This window comes from Zootoca vivipara, chromosome 2 (genome assembly GCF_965207765.1).
Source record: "Zootoca vivipara chromosome 2, rZooViv2.hap1.1, whole genome shotgun sequence".
NCBI lineage: Eukaryota > Metazoa > Chordata > Lepidosauria > Squamata > Lacertidae > Zootoca > Zootoca vivipara.
In genome coordinates, this window is record NC_142584.1 from 86,169,002 (window position 1) to 86,183,566 (window position 14,565).

A 14,565-nucleotide genomic window follows, 5' to 3' on the forward strand; every position below is an offset into this window, starting at 1 on the left:
TTTCAACAATTTGGGTCCAGGATACCCCAAGGATCACTCCGAACCCTTCTATTGCAGCTCAGTCACTGAGATCATCTGCAGAAACTCTTTTAGTTGTTCCCTGAGTTGGTGAGGCTTCTTTGGCAATAATGAGAAACTGAACCTTCAATTTCATTGGCCCAGTCCTGTGGAACACCCTGTCAATAGAGAGGTGCAGTGGGCGCCTTCTGTGCCAACTTATAAACACATGCTTAAAACTTTCCTGTTCCACCAGGCCTGTGCAGGCAGTTAAGAGTACATCCCCCATAATGGTCTGTTGATGTTTGTTTTTAACTTTTTATGATTTTATTGTGTGGTTTTATGTTTTGTATAATGTTGTAAACCACTGTGATATATTTTCATGACACAGTTGTATATAAATGTTTTTATAAATAAATAAAAACATCAATCACAATTTACAGTAATAGGTAATATCCAATAATACTGCAAAAAGCTTCATTGCGCAGAGGCACCATAGAATAAGTTACTGTACAACCTCAATTTAAAATGCAGGTTAAAAAACCCAGGGTTTCAACTGGCACTGGAAAAAGATAAAGAAGGTGTAAGGTGTGGCTCTCTGGGAAGTCTGTTTCATAGCTGAGATGCCACTACTAAAGAAACTCATCTCCTTAGTTGCCCCCTGCCTCATTTCATTGGTGGAGACACCTAGGGAAGGGTTTCTGAAGAGAATTTTAAAGTGCAGGTAGGCATAAAAAGGAGGAAGTGATCTTTTCAAGTAAGCAGCTTTGCAGGTTAAAACCGGTACTTTAAATTGGGTCAGGAAATATACTGGAAGCAAATAATGGTTAATGCCAAACAAACCAGGATGCAAAAGCCGACTTCAAACTGTGGTTTCATATCCTGACTTGTTTGGATGCCAATACCCATATTTTCCAGTTTGGACGTCCCATTAAATACTTTCTGGCCTATTTGCTTACTTACCTGAAAGGAGGAATGGCACTGTTGCGTGTGGATTCCTGACACTTGTGCATAACTTATTATGCCATAATTTGTCTTTTGTCCATGGAGAAATGAGATTATTGTGATTTAAACTGTTACCATAGAAAAGCATATAAAAGCAGGCCATAAGAACTGCTGCCTTATTCCTAGCTATATACATCACAAAAATATACTACTACACATCAATAGGATAGTATACATTTATATAAACTAATGGTGGGAATTAATACTGTATCATTAAGTTTTAAAATGTGTACGATGCCCCTGCTTATTTTTTGTTGGCTAAAATAGTGGTAGTCCAATTTTCAGTCTATTAAGAGAACTTGCAACATGTTACATCACAATTGTAGAATTTGGGATGGCTTTATTTCCAGTGGGTCACTATATTGTACAGTGTGCCTGAGAAGGGTAGCAAAGGTGCTAGAGTTTTTGCTTTTGCAGCATAGCTCAATTGGTAGAGCATTAAACACTTAATCCCAGGGTCATGGGTTCAAGTATTAGGACTGGCAAAACAGACTTCCAAACCAGATCCAAGATGTGTCCTGATCATCATAATGGCTCTTAATTATGTTCTGTTGGATGTTTTCTCCAGTCTAAACATCATATATCTCTATCAACTTCTCTCAAAATTCATGCAGGATCTGCCAAGACTGAGCTTCATTTGTATGATCCATTTTATCATCTTACACAGCTTATGCATGTGATTCACACTTAATCACATTCACAACAAGCCTATTACAAGGGTGTTCAGTTATTGTTACCTTTATTAATGCTCCCTTTCTTGGTATTCAAGTTGTTTTGAATACTTGCTTACTTCCTCAGCTACCTGCCTGTAGTGTGACATAATTGTAGCTGTTTGCCTTTTCCACTTACCTGAAGCAATATACTTGAAGGAGCAGGTTGTGTTATCTGTTCCTGTGAGTCTCAACAAGACCCACTTTTAATGCTGCTGCCATTCTGCTGCCCATGTCTACAAGAACCAGTCATTTTAGACATTTGAGATTCCTGAGAGAGCCTTTGCTAATGGCCTTTGGTACCTACAAAATATTTTAGCGCTGGGAATGTGGAATCTGGTCCCTGCTTCTGGTCGTTGCCTGAAAGAAGATACTTTGCTTTTTCCCATTTTTTTTAGTTTGTAATAACATAAAATTTATTAGAAATATAGAGCAATGTGTTGAGTTACATTGCCTTTCCTTGAATACCATGGTGATAAGCTGCCAAATCCAGCCTCATGTAGCACAACACATATTAAAAACTTGGGGTATGCTTGTTACGGCTTTGACAAAATCTTCCTTGCTTTCCAGTATACCAACTCTGCTGGTAGGGAGGTATATTTTCTATATTTAATATAGCATTTGGTTTGCAGTTTGGTCTTGGAATATTTTTTCATAAGCTTTGTTGTGTGCCACCTGCAATGGAAATGCACTTAATCCCCATGGTAAAAAAATGCTAGAAAAGTTTAGGATTGAGAAGCGAGTAAACTAGCTGCATGTTTTTCCACTGTGAATAACCTTAATCTGTGCATGATGTGTAACCCTAGTTTTTTTGTTTTAACAGTAAATAAGCATGAGACCACCGTGGCACAGCTGCATGTGTATTCACTCTTGAAGCAATTGCACACATTATTGGCTGACAATCTTGGCATTTTTCAGCAAAAACAAAATTTAAGGGCACAGAACATCTGTGTCTGACTTGTCAAATAAACTTGCTTGGTGTCATCTGATGGAGCCTTCTGGTAGTGAACAACTCTATGATGATCCTGACCTTGGAGGAAAGTCTCAAGATCCAGAGACCAAAAGGCAGCATGAATCGGAGCAAAAGCTATCTAAAATTACCCACAATGCCTTGGAGAATATTAATGTGATTGGTCAAGGGTTGAAGCATCTCTTCCAGCATCAACGTAGGAGGTCCTCAGTGTCTCCCCATGATGTTCAGCAAGCTCAGGTTGATTTGGAGCTTGAAACGGAATTGGAAAATCAAAGCACATGTGCTGAAATTGATGGTGTCTCTACCCACCCCACAGCTCTGAACAGAGTTCTCCAACAAATCAGAGTGCCACCTAAAATGAAGAGAGGAACAAGCTTGCATAGCAGGCGGGGCAAGACAGAGCCGCCAAAGGGAAGCCCCCAAATCAACAGGAAGTCTCTCCAGGATATTCATTCAGGCCGGCCCAGGTCCTCATCAACTACTGATGCCCCTACTAATATGTCTGTGCTGGAGATGGCTTCTCCTATCTGTCTAGCTGGTGAAGAGTTTGCATCAGCAGATCGGGTGAGTTCTGTTTATAGCAAGGTGTATTTTCTTGTTGGATGCTGAAGCATTTCTTTGAAAAAATCAGCATTGAATATAGTAGCAAGGGCAATAAATATGTGTGTGTATATCTATACAGTATGTATATTTCCTTGAAAGCCATGTACCTGAATAAAGAAGAACATGGTATAAAGTTCTTGCTGCACTGGTAATAAGGGAAGATGACTGCAAACCAGCTCTCTAATGCAACAGCTTGTTGGCAATAAAGAACAGTAGATGCTGACTTACTTTTTTATTTTTAGAAGTTGTTTAGCTTGTGGAAGTAGCAGAATCTCCTAAGTAGACTGCTTTGCACATAATAATTGACTTTTTTTTCTCCAGTAAGTCCAGCATTGGATTAAATTTAAGGTGTCAGGATCTGTATGGCCAAGAGGTAAATGGTAGTATGCAATTCCAACTGTGCAAGTTGCTGCTGTGTATACAGTAGTGTTCTTCATAGTGTGCTTTTTATTGTATTTTATGTTGAAAACTTTTAATAACATTTGATTGAAAAAAATGTATTGAGCCATATTGAAGCTTATTGTTTCATTAGATAAACTTGGTTCTGGGTATGAAATATTTTGGTCTGCAGTATAGAAGGTACGCAGAAAGATCTATGTGACAGTTCTTTTTTGAAGGGAGAGGGCAGGAAGTGGTGGTTCCATATCTTGTTGAAATTGAGGAATGGAACTGTTGGCCCTAAAGTCAGTGCAGTCATCTCTGTGTTTCCCAATTAATTCCATTTGGTTTAGTTAATGAGCAGTGCTTCCTGTTCAGATATCTAATGAAAAGTTATAAAAGGATATGTTGGAAACTTGTAACAATGCAGTGGCTATCACAACAGGAGAAATTACGCAAGTACAACAGCAGACTGAGTGAGGTGATGAGGCAGGGAAGCCTATGGGGTAGGGTGCATTGATATGGGGATCATCAGTACTCTTCAACATAGGTGGAGGAAGCAGAACTGAAGAAACATGAAATTAAGCTAATGAATTTGGGAGAGAAGAGGCAAGTGTGTTGCAGTCGGGAAGAGGACAGGTTGGAGTGGAACAGACTCTTAAAGCATGGACTCATAGTTACTGATCTATTGTGTATTATATGGAAGTGTACTACTGTAATTCCAAGTTAACTTGTGTGTGTGTGTGGAGGTTTTCTTTATGGATGCATAGATGAGATAGAACACATTTCAATAAAAGAAGGCCACTGTGAGACAGTAATTATGAACATCAGCCTTGCTTGGCAAGGTAAAGATGTTCTGTGTTTTGCACACCTTTTTATCAATCATGAAAGTATGGACATTAGCATTTCCTTGAGTTGCTCTTGTGGAGTGGAGAGGACTGAAACAACGCCTTATTTTTAAGCATATCTGCAACCCAAAAGTACGCACCCGTCCTCACCACTTTTTAGTAGCAAGACAAGACTTTAACTGTTAACATTTTGTAAAGGTGGTTGGTTTTGATTGTGAAGAGAATATAAATAAAAAGGCCTGGTCCAGCCAATGAAGGAAACCAGATTTTCTTCCCCCACTCCATGCTTATGATGTCAGCCAAACATGCCACCAGGAAACACTTCCCCCTCCCGTTCCCCCTAATAATTAAAAAGGGCCCAGTCTTGGCCATGAATAAGCCAGGTTCTCCGCCCTCCTTCCCACCAGTGAAATGTGTTTTTGGGATAGTTTGCCACCACTCCTCTCATTGAAATGTGTGTTTGGGTGTGCATGTGTGTGACAATGATGTACGTAGAAATTAAACAATAAACAATTAAACAACTCACATAGATACATCGCTGATTACAAAGACTGGTAGGCTGGCTAGCCATAGAAAAGAAAAGAAGAAAGGCTTGTGCTTGTGGCTGCTTTAATCTTCTGCTTGCAAATGGAAGAAAAAGTACCTCGGCCTCAGAGAAGAGCATCAAGTAACTCGCAAATACATGCAACTGATTGGCTCAGATTGAAATGCTTTCTTCTGATTGGTTGGGAAGGCTCTTCATAGTTCTTGCCTAATACTATGAAACAAGAACAGACTGTATCCAAATGTGATACATTATATTGCATAGAAATGATAAGGAACATAAGAGATTGGGCTACAGCTTGGGGGGGGGGGCTTGGGGTTAGGATGGGCAGTGCTCCATAGAATCATAGAATCATAGAATCATAGAGTTGGAAGAGACCACAAGGGCCATCCAGTCCAACCCCCTGCCAAGCAGGAAACACCATCAAAGCATTCCTGACAGATGGCTGTCAAGCCTCTGCTTAAAGACCTCCAAAGAAGGAGACTCCACCACACTCCTTGGCAGCAAATTCCACTGCCGAACAGCTCTTACTGTCAGGAAGTTCTTCCTAATGTTTAAGTGGAATTTTCTTTCTTGTAGTTTGAATCCGTTGCTCCGTGTCCGCTTCTCTGGAGCAGCAGAAAACAACCTTTCTCCCTCCTCTATATGACATCCTTTTATATATTTGAACATGGCTATCATATCACCGCTTAACCTTCTCTTCTCCAGGCTAAACATACCCAGCTCCCTAAGCCGTTCCTCATAAGGCATCGTTTCCAGGCCTTTGACCATTTTGGTTGCCCTCTTCTGGACACGTTCCAGCTTGTCAGTATCCTTCTTGAACTGTGGTGCCCAGAACTGGACACAGTACTCCAGATGAGGTCTGACCAGAGCAGAATACAGTGGTACTATTGCTTCCCTTGATCTAGATGCTATACTCCTATTGATGCAGCCCAGAATTGCATTGGCTTTTTTAGCTGCTGCATCACACTGCTGACTCATGTCAAGTTTGTGGTCTACCAAGACTCCTAGATCCTTTTCACATGTACTGCTCTCAAGCCAGGTGTCTCCCATTCTGTATTTGTGCCTTTCATTTTTTTTGCCCAAGTGTAGTACTTTACATTTCTCCTTGTTAAAATTCATCTTGTTTGCTTTGGCCCAGTTGTCTAATCTGTTAAGGTCATTTTGAAGTGTGATCCTGTCCTCTGGGGTGTTAGCCACCCCTCCCAATTTGGTGTCATCTGCAAACTTGCTCAGGATGCCCTCAAGCCCATCATCCAAGTCATTGATAAAGATGTAGAACAAGACAGGGCCCAAGACAGAACCCTGTGGCACCCCACTAGTCACTACTCTCCAGGATGAGGAGGAGCCATTGATGAGCACCCTTTGGGTTCGGTCAGTAAGCCAGTTACAAATCCACTGAATGGTAGCATTGTCTAGCCCACATTTTACCAGCTTCTTTACAAGAATATCATGGGGCACCTTGTCAAAGGCCTTGCTGAAATCAAGATAGGCTACATCCACAGCGTTCCCTTCATCTACCAGGCTTGTAATTCTGTCAAAAAAGGAGATCTGCTCCACTTGTACTAAGTGAAGAGCTTCCATTGATCACCAACTAAAATGAAAACACCTATATAAAAAGGCAAATTAATATGTGACTCAAACATCTCTATGAGCAGCCCCAGGAAGAAGCTGCATTATTTTTGAGGGGGGGGGGGAAATCCCCATCAGCTTCTCTGCCCATGTCCGACTAGTGGTAACGGGATCACTGTCTTCTATAGCACTGTTGCAGTACAGTCGTACCTTGGTTCTCAAACGCCTTGTGACTCAAATGTTTTGATGAGTGTTCGGCTTTGCGAACGTTTTTTGGAAGCTGAACGTCCGATGCAGCTTCCGATTGAGTGCTGGAAGCTCCTGCAGCCAATTGGAAGCTGCCCTTTGGTTTTTGAACGTTTTCGAAAGTCAAATGGACTTCTGAAACAAATTCCGTTTGAGAACCAAGGTACGACTGTAGCAGAATATGCTCATAAGGTATCTCGTCTAATCTTGTAATTCTTAGTTTTAGTTTTGTCTTCTGAGAAATGAATCTGAGTCTATTGGAAACTTTGTTCCTATGTGTCTTGTTATATTATATGAGTTGTAGTGGCATCATTCATGAAGAGCTAGGTGTAGACTTTTATTGTCTCAGACAAAAGTTGATTCTGTCCTTCCAAAGACATTATGGCAAACTGGGTAGTAGAGTGTTGAGTGGATTTTGGTGAAGTGAGGCATTCCTCACTGTGTATGGTATAAGTAAATAAATGCTTCATATTAAATTCTGTCATCCCCCCCCCTCAAAATGCAGCTCCATAAAACTTAGTGTGCTAACATAGAAATACTTTTCTCCAAAAAAAATCAGAACCCACACATCAATATGGAACAAAGATACTGGTACTTTTGCAAGCTTTAGACAGAGCCCATCTTGGTAGCCTTTTAAAATAAATAAATGAATAGAAAAAGACATTCTGCATTCTTTCTTTATTGACAGTGACATAACTATGTCATAACAAAAAATAAAAAAATTCCTTCCAATAGCACCTTAGAGACCAACTAAGTTTGTCATAGGTATGAGCTTTCGGGTGCATGCACACTGCACACGAAAGCTCATACCTATGACAAACTTAGTTGGTCTCTAAGGTGCTACTGGAAGGAATTTTTTTTATTTTTTGTTTCGACTACGCCAGACCAACACGGCTACCTACCTGCAATTATAACTATGTCATGCTATCTTAATTCAGCACAGTAAAGAGTTCTAAACAACTGTGGTATAAGATAGAACTGAGCAGTATTCATAGAATCATAGAATTGGAATGGACCACAATAGTAGTAGTAATAATAATAATAATAATAATAATAATAATAATAATAATATTATAATAAATTTTAATTTATAAGGAGCATCTAGTCACTCAGTGTGGGGCTCAAATCCACAGCCCTGAAGTTAAGAGTATCCTGCTGTACCAGCTGAGCTTGAAGTGTTTGAAATTCATTTGAATTTCAGATTAAACTTAGTATTCTTATCAAAAATACATATCCTATTGTAGGTGGCTGTTCTGACACTATCTTTAATGTTTTATGGAAAATGTGAGATACTTGCATTTTTTGTGTTTTCTGTTTTATGCATTAGCATACATATGAAACCAGTGTTCATTATTGATGCTCAGTACAGTTATACAGTTGAACTTGAAGACCATGACCCGTTGACTCTGAGCAAACAAAATCCAATTCAGGAAAGTTTGTTCAAAGTTACCTTTAAACTAACCTGGATTTGAGACGGATTTTCAGCAGATTAACTGCATTCTATTCCAGCAACAGCAAGATTCCTGTGGCCCTGTAAATTTAACTGATTTGTACTAATTAAAGCTTGATAAGCACCAGAGAGTTAAACTTTTACCCTAATTGTTATAATCCACTTACTCTTGCTTACAAAGCTTTGTGCTGCGGTAAACTGATTTGCAGCGCAATCCTGCACAACTACTCAAATGTAAATCCTGTTGAGTTCAATGGGACTTACAGCCCAATACTGTATTTCTTTATAGGATTGCAGCCATAGGGTGATACTTGGAGCAGATCCTTGAAATCAGTGGACTTACTGATCTCTATGTATTCTAAGTATGGTTAATGTTGGATGTTATCTGTAGCATTTAACGTTTGAAAAGACAGTATGCTAGGTGATCATAAAAACTGCATTTTAAAGAAATAAAGCCAAAGTGACTCATACAAGAAGTGCCAAAGTGACTCATTCAAGTAGTGTAGCATATAACTGGTGCTAGCAGTCTATAGGAAGGAGCTACCGTATACTCTCTCTGCTGGTTCTACTGGAATGTCATCTTTAGGAAGCTTGTATCTGACAACAGCTGGTCAAGGCACATTAATGAAAGATTGCTGTCTCCTTTCCATGGTGTCTGTGGTGTGGCTGGTTGTTAAACGGTGTAGTGGCAAAGGAAAAGCCATGTGGCAGGTTTTCTGATTGGAACAATGGAAGGCCCTTGATCTGGTGGTGGTTGTCCTACGAGTTCCAGAGTGATTCCTTTGGTAATCTAAAATGATGCATCAGTGCTTATAGCATGTATCTTCCCTGTATGTGTGTGTAGTCTAAATTAATATAAAAGCTATCTTTAGCCATCTCACCCCTTGCTTTTTCTTTCAAGACCAATTGCAGTTGTTAACAGTCGTCAACAGGTTTACCACTCCTATCAGCCAATCACCCATTTCCACCACCCTTCTGAGTAATACCCCTCCCCACCCTCTTCTGACTATACATAAGGGTCTGGTGACTTCTGTTTCAGTGTATCTGAAGAAGTGTGCATGCACACGAAAGCTCATACTGTACCTATGACAAACTTAGTTGGTCTCTAAGGTGCTACTGGAAGGATTTTTATTTTATTTTTTGTTTCAAGTCACAGCAAGCTACTGTTGGTTCTTTCACCTCCTTTGGGCCAGCCTGTAAAAGGCGCCCATACAACCCAGAAAAGTGCTGCCAGATGACATAATGAGGATGCAATGGAGGCAGCAAATTATGCCTTCTTTGCTGCTTTCACTGCCACAGGTAGGCTCGATAATGAGCCCTTACTGTTGTTCAGTTGCATTCATTCAGATCTTTCCTCCACTTGCGTTCAAGCCATCTCCCAGCTTGTTTCCTCACCCTAAGCTCTGGAATATTGTCTTGTCCAAGTATAATGGATGTATTTGTTGTACAGGTGGTTTTTAAACACACGAATTATAAAATGTTTCTCATAGGAGGTAGTGGTCACTTTAAAAGAGGGACAGTTAAATGGAATCCTTTTGTAGAATAAGAATTCTGCAGACCAGTTTCTGGAGATTCTTTCAGTTGTGATGGAAAAGAGAGAGCTCTAACTTCCAAATTACCTGTATTCTGGCGAGGTTAAACTACGGAAAGCTTGATAAGCAATCTTAATTATTAAAACTTGCATGATGGATTTTACTAGTTCTTGAAAGGACACTTGGCATGGGCAGTGTGCTGCAGAACAGGCCTGTTTGGTCAATTGAAACCCAAAGCAATGAGTGTGTGCTGTTTTTTATCCCTGCTCCTTAGAGGTTTACTAGACTACCTTGTAGCCTATAGACTAGAGAAGCAGCGAAGACTAGAGCATGAGTCTGTGAAAAGTTTAAATGGCCAATGTTGGTATAGTGATGAATTGAAACACTAATGAAACTAACAGAAGAGTCATGGAAGAAGATCGGGATAGCCAAGGATCAGAGGGTGATGATGTAAGTTAAGAGAATATTTAAAAATTTCTGTGTTAAAGTGCTCTTTCTTTTTCTTTCTTTCTTTTAAATCAAGCTTTAAAGGTGTCCAGCACAAACTACCTGGTGTTTGACTCACATTATCTGCTCTTGAGTGGCTACCATGCATGCAAATTTCATACAGTTCTGTCAAAGGAAAAAACATAGCACTCTCTCTCTCTCTCTCTGTGTGTGTGTGTACACACACACACGTATGTGTACCATAGATATATGCAGTCCTATTTTCCTTAAAAAAATGTTTAGGGGTACTCTCATTTTCCTACTCATATTAAAATACTGCCCCTCAATGAGGCAAAACTTAGATTCACAAAATATTTAGGGGTATGTGTACCCCTGCGTACCCCCAGGAAAAAAAGCACTGGATATATCCCTGTAATAGTGAATGTGGGAGGTACAAAGCTAGCTTCACATTTTTCAAATCAGAATTTGGAGTAGATATCTTGGTTAATAAGAGTTCATTTTATTTAAAATGCCCAAATGAAGTGTTGTTGCCTTGTACAGAGATAGGATTGCATTGTTGTGTGTTGGAGCAAGATAAGAAATGTTTAGATGGCAGTAAGTGGGCTAATTGCATATTGATAAGGCTGTCTCAGAACTGCAAGATTGCATTACAAGCTGACATAAATCTCTGTCTTTGAATTGTGCAAAGAGACCTTGTATATACTAGGCACTATTACTGGATCAATGAATACAAGATGTAAGAGTATGGGCTATTAGGAACAACATGCAATGGTTGAGGTGTGTGTAGGTAGACTTTCCATATTCTTTCTTGGCAATAAACAAATAGGCTCACAGTAGGAAATATTTCAGACTCTGAGCTATTTAGCCAGTTAAGAATTCAAGTGTAGTCCCATGGTCAGAAGGTAAATGCCTGCACACATGACAAATGCACACAGAGGTATAATGTTCTCTGATGTGCTGGCTAGGCCAAGGTTTTTATTAGTGTGCAGTTGGAGACAAAATGTGCATTTGGGAGAAAAATTGTGCTGTTGGTAAGCTGATAATGTGCAGTTGGAAAAGGGGGTGGTGGTTAGACACATTAGGCATATGTGTTTATAAAGCACTTAAATTACAGGCAAAATCAGGGACAGCATGTACACAAATTATATAAAGGTGGAATGTGCTCAGTTGTTGTTGTTTAGTCGTTCAGTCGTGTCCGACTCTTCGTGACCTCATGGACCAGAGCACGCCAGGCTCAGTACCTGTACTTAAACTGCCCAGACCATATTAAAACACCACCTTCTTTTGGGCTGGTATCTCTTTTTCTCTACATTCATCTCTGGGGAGATTATGCTTTGCTGTATTTGTATCCTTGTATTCTTTTTTGTGCCTGTTAAGTTGCTGAACTAAGGCAGATTGATAAATGAATCATCACTGTATTGTAGATAGGAACTACGGACTCCCGTGGAGAAACTGCCACTGATGCAGGGTGTAAGCAAGTAGTAAAGCATGTTCAGCCTTTTTTTTTTTTTAAAGTGTGGAGTGACTGATGAGGAATTTGTGCAGTTGGAAAATAGTTATAAAAACAAAACAAAAAGAAAACTTAGGCTAGACTTCAACTTGTACCAGAACTTGGCTTCAGAACCAATTTCAGTTCTTAGCTATAGTGCTTGTGGAGGGGGCAAAGAGAGAAGTGGGAGAAGTCATGCAGCTGTGCATATACAACACAAACTAAAAATACTTCTGTTTCAGCAAGTATACCCAATCATGTAATTTTATTATGTATACTTTTTCTTAAAGTTTGTGATTTATATGTCTATTTTGAAAAATATTTGAAAGCTATGGCTTTTGTTAAGACAGCATTGGATTAGAGGAACAATGGCTATAAATAGCAAAACAATGGGCTATATCCCACCCCTTGAAACAGCAGTTTCTGCATGGCAAACTGAATATTTTGCTGTGCAGAATTTACTACCACAACTTGGATGTGAAATATTATTTACTTAAAACCACGAGGCAGTTGACCTGAATTCCATTTCCTAGCCTCAGAACATTTCTCTTAAGTGACAGAAGAAAAATGAATCGGAGAGACTTCTCAAACTTTAACATTTTGCCAATAGAGGGTGCTGTGGACCTTTTTATCTCTCTGTTTCAAATGACTAATGTTATAGCTAATGTAGAATGGTAATATAGCTAAATCATGACTTCCAATATTTGGTTTGATAACAACTTAAAAATTTTGGGGAGGAGAAGTGATTCTTTGCCCGCTTGCATAAAGGCAGAATGTAAATATGCCTATGCATTTCTCTTATGTTATTTGACAGCTGTAGTCAGTTTTCCATTTTTTTTAGAGGTAAGTCATTAAACCAAGCTTGTATATATTACATAGAATATGCCCCACAACACTTTGGGTAAGCCAGACTCAAACTGAAAATATCCACCCAAACATCATATAGGTCTGTGCATTTTAAAGAGTACTCATAATATCAACTGCTGCATTGCCTAAAATATCAGTTAGAGCTCATATATAGTTAATGCATATCCTTGTGATTAATAATACTTAACTTTTACCTTTTAAAAAGGTAAAGGTACCCCTGACTGTTAGGTCCAGTCGCGAACGACTCTGGGGTTGCGATGCTCCTCTCGCTCTATAGGCCAAGGAAGCCGGCGTTTGTCCACAGACAGCTTCCGGGTCATGTGGCCAGCATGACTAAGCCGCTTCTGGTGAACCAGAACAGCGCACGGAAATGCCGTTTACCTTCCCGCCAGAGTGGTGCCTATCTACTTGCACTTCATGCTTTCAAACTGCTAGGTTGGCAGGAGCAGGGACTGAGCAATGGGAGCTCACTCCGTTGCGGGGATTTGAACCGCCGGCCTTCCGATCAGCAAGCCCAAGGCTCAGTGGTTTAGACCACAGCGCCACCTGCGACCCTTTTACCCACCTGGAATACTCTTGCAGTGTCAATAGAATGTACATTGAATGAATTTTCGTTTACACTAACTCAGTAACTCCTTGGATTTATTAATTTATGCAACACACATTAATACTTTAACAAGCTTGCAGTATGGCCTGTGATGTCTCACTCAAGTCTCAGTTATAATATGCTAATTTGATTTAGGCTGCAATCCTGTGTGCCCTTAATCTGCTTGCAGTGAATTAATTGGAATCATGTAATGCATCTCCCATAACACGGACATTTTGCACAGTTTGTTGATAGTGGTTACCTTACATTCTTCTTCTTTTGAGATTCTTGTAGTTTATGAAACTAGAGCGTTTTCCACTTCTGTAACTTAATTGCTCAGCTTTCTTATTTAATACAGCATTAATTTGTAACATTTAACAAGGACTTCCGTTGCTTTTTATAAATGATAATAAAACGGACTATTATTATAAACCTAGACAGCATCTTAAAAAACAGAGACATCACCTTGCCGACAAAGGTCCGTATAGTTAAAGCTATGGTTTTCCCAGTAGTGATGTATGGAAGTGAGAGCTGGACCACAAAAAAGGCTGATTGCCGAAGAATTGATGCTTTTGAATTATGGTGCTGGAGGAGACTCTTGAGAGTCCCATGGACTGCAAGAAGATCAAACCTCTCCATTCTGAAGGAAATCAGCCCCGAGTGCTCCCTGGAAGGACAGATCGTGAAGCTGAGGCTCCAATACTTTGGCCACCTCATGAGAAGAGAAGACTCCCTGGAAAAGGCCCTGATGTTGGGAAAGATGGCAGGCACAAGGAGAAGGGGATGACAGAGGATGAGATGGTTGGACAGTGTCATAGAAGCTACCAACATGAGTCTGACCAAACTGTGGGAGGCAGTGGAAGTCAGGAGTGCCTGGTGTGCTCTTGTCCATGGGGTCACGAAGAGTCGTACATGACTAAACAACTAAACAACAACAAAATTTGTATACCGCCCTTCATCTGTAGGTCTCAGGGTGGTTCACAGCCTAAAAATACAAGATAAAAAAAATTACAAAAGGCATTATAAAAGCAAGAAGAGAAACAAACCAATAACCCTCATTCCCCACCACCACCTGCCACAAACACAGTTAAAAGAGTACTTTTGCCTGGCTCCTAAGGGTGTATTATGAAGGCCAAGTCTCCTTGGGGAGAGCATTCCACAGATGGTGAGCCACTGCAGAAAAGGTGACAGTTCTGTGTTTATCTCCACATTTCAGTTGTCTTAACTGTAGTGTGTGCATCTGTGTGTACTCTGTATTCAGGATGTAGAAAAAATAGGCATTCAAGGTCTATATTATGCATGTTTACTTCAGAATAGT

At 40.0% G+C, this 14,565-nt stretch overlaps 1 protein-coding gene across 4 annotated transcripts in view; it reads left to right on the plus strand.

The window, feature by feature from the left end:
• TMCC1 (transmembrane and coiled-coil domain family 1) overlaps positions 1 to 14,565 on the plus strand; it is a 97,758-nt gene that overhangs the window by 14,247 nt on the left and 68,946 nt on the right. Inside the window, exon 3 of one of the 4 annotated variants that reach the window (XM_088662347.1) lies at positions 1,617 to 3,249. The exons of 1 other annotated variant lie outside the window; for it this stretch is intronic. In XM_088662347.1, the coding sequence (XP_088518473.1) occupies positions 2,701 to 3,249 (549 nt within the window). In that variant the 5' untranslated portion in view covers positions 1,617 to 2,700. The remainder of the gene's footprint in view (positions 1 to 1,616; positions 3,250 to 14,565) is intronic. 2 more of the 4 variants (XM_035106538.3, XM_035106539.3) reach the window with 2 other exon arrangements.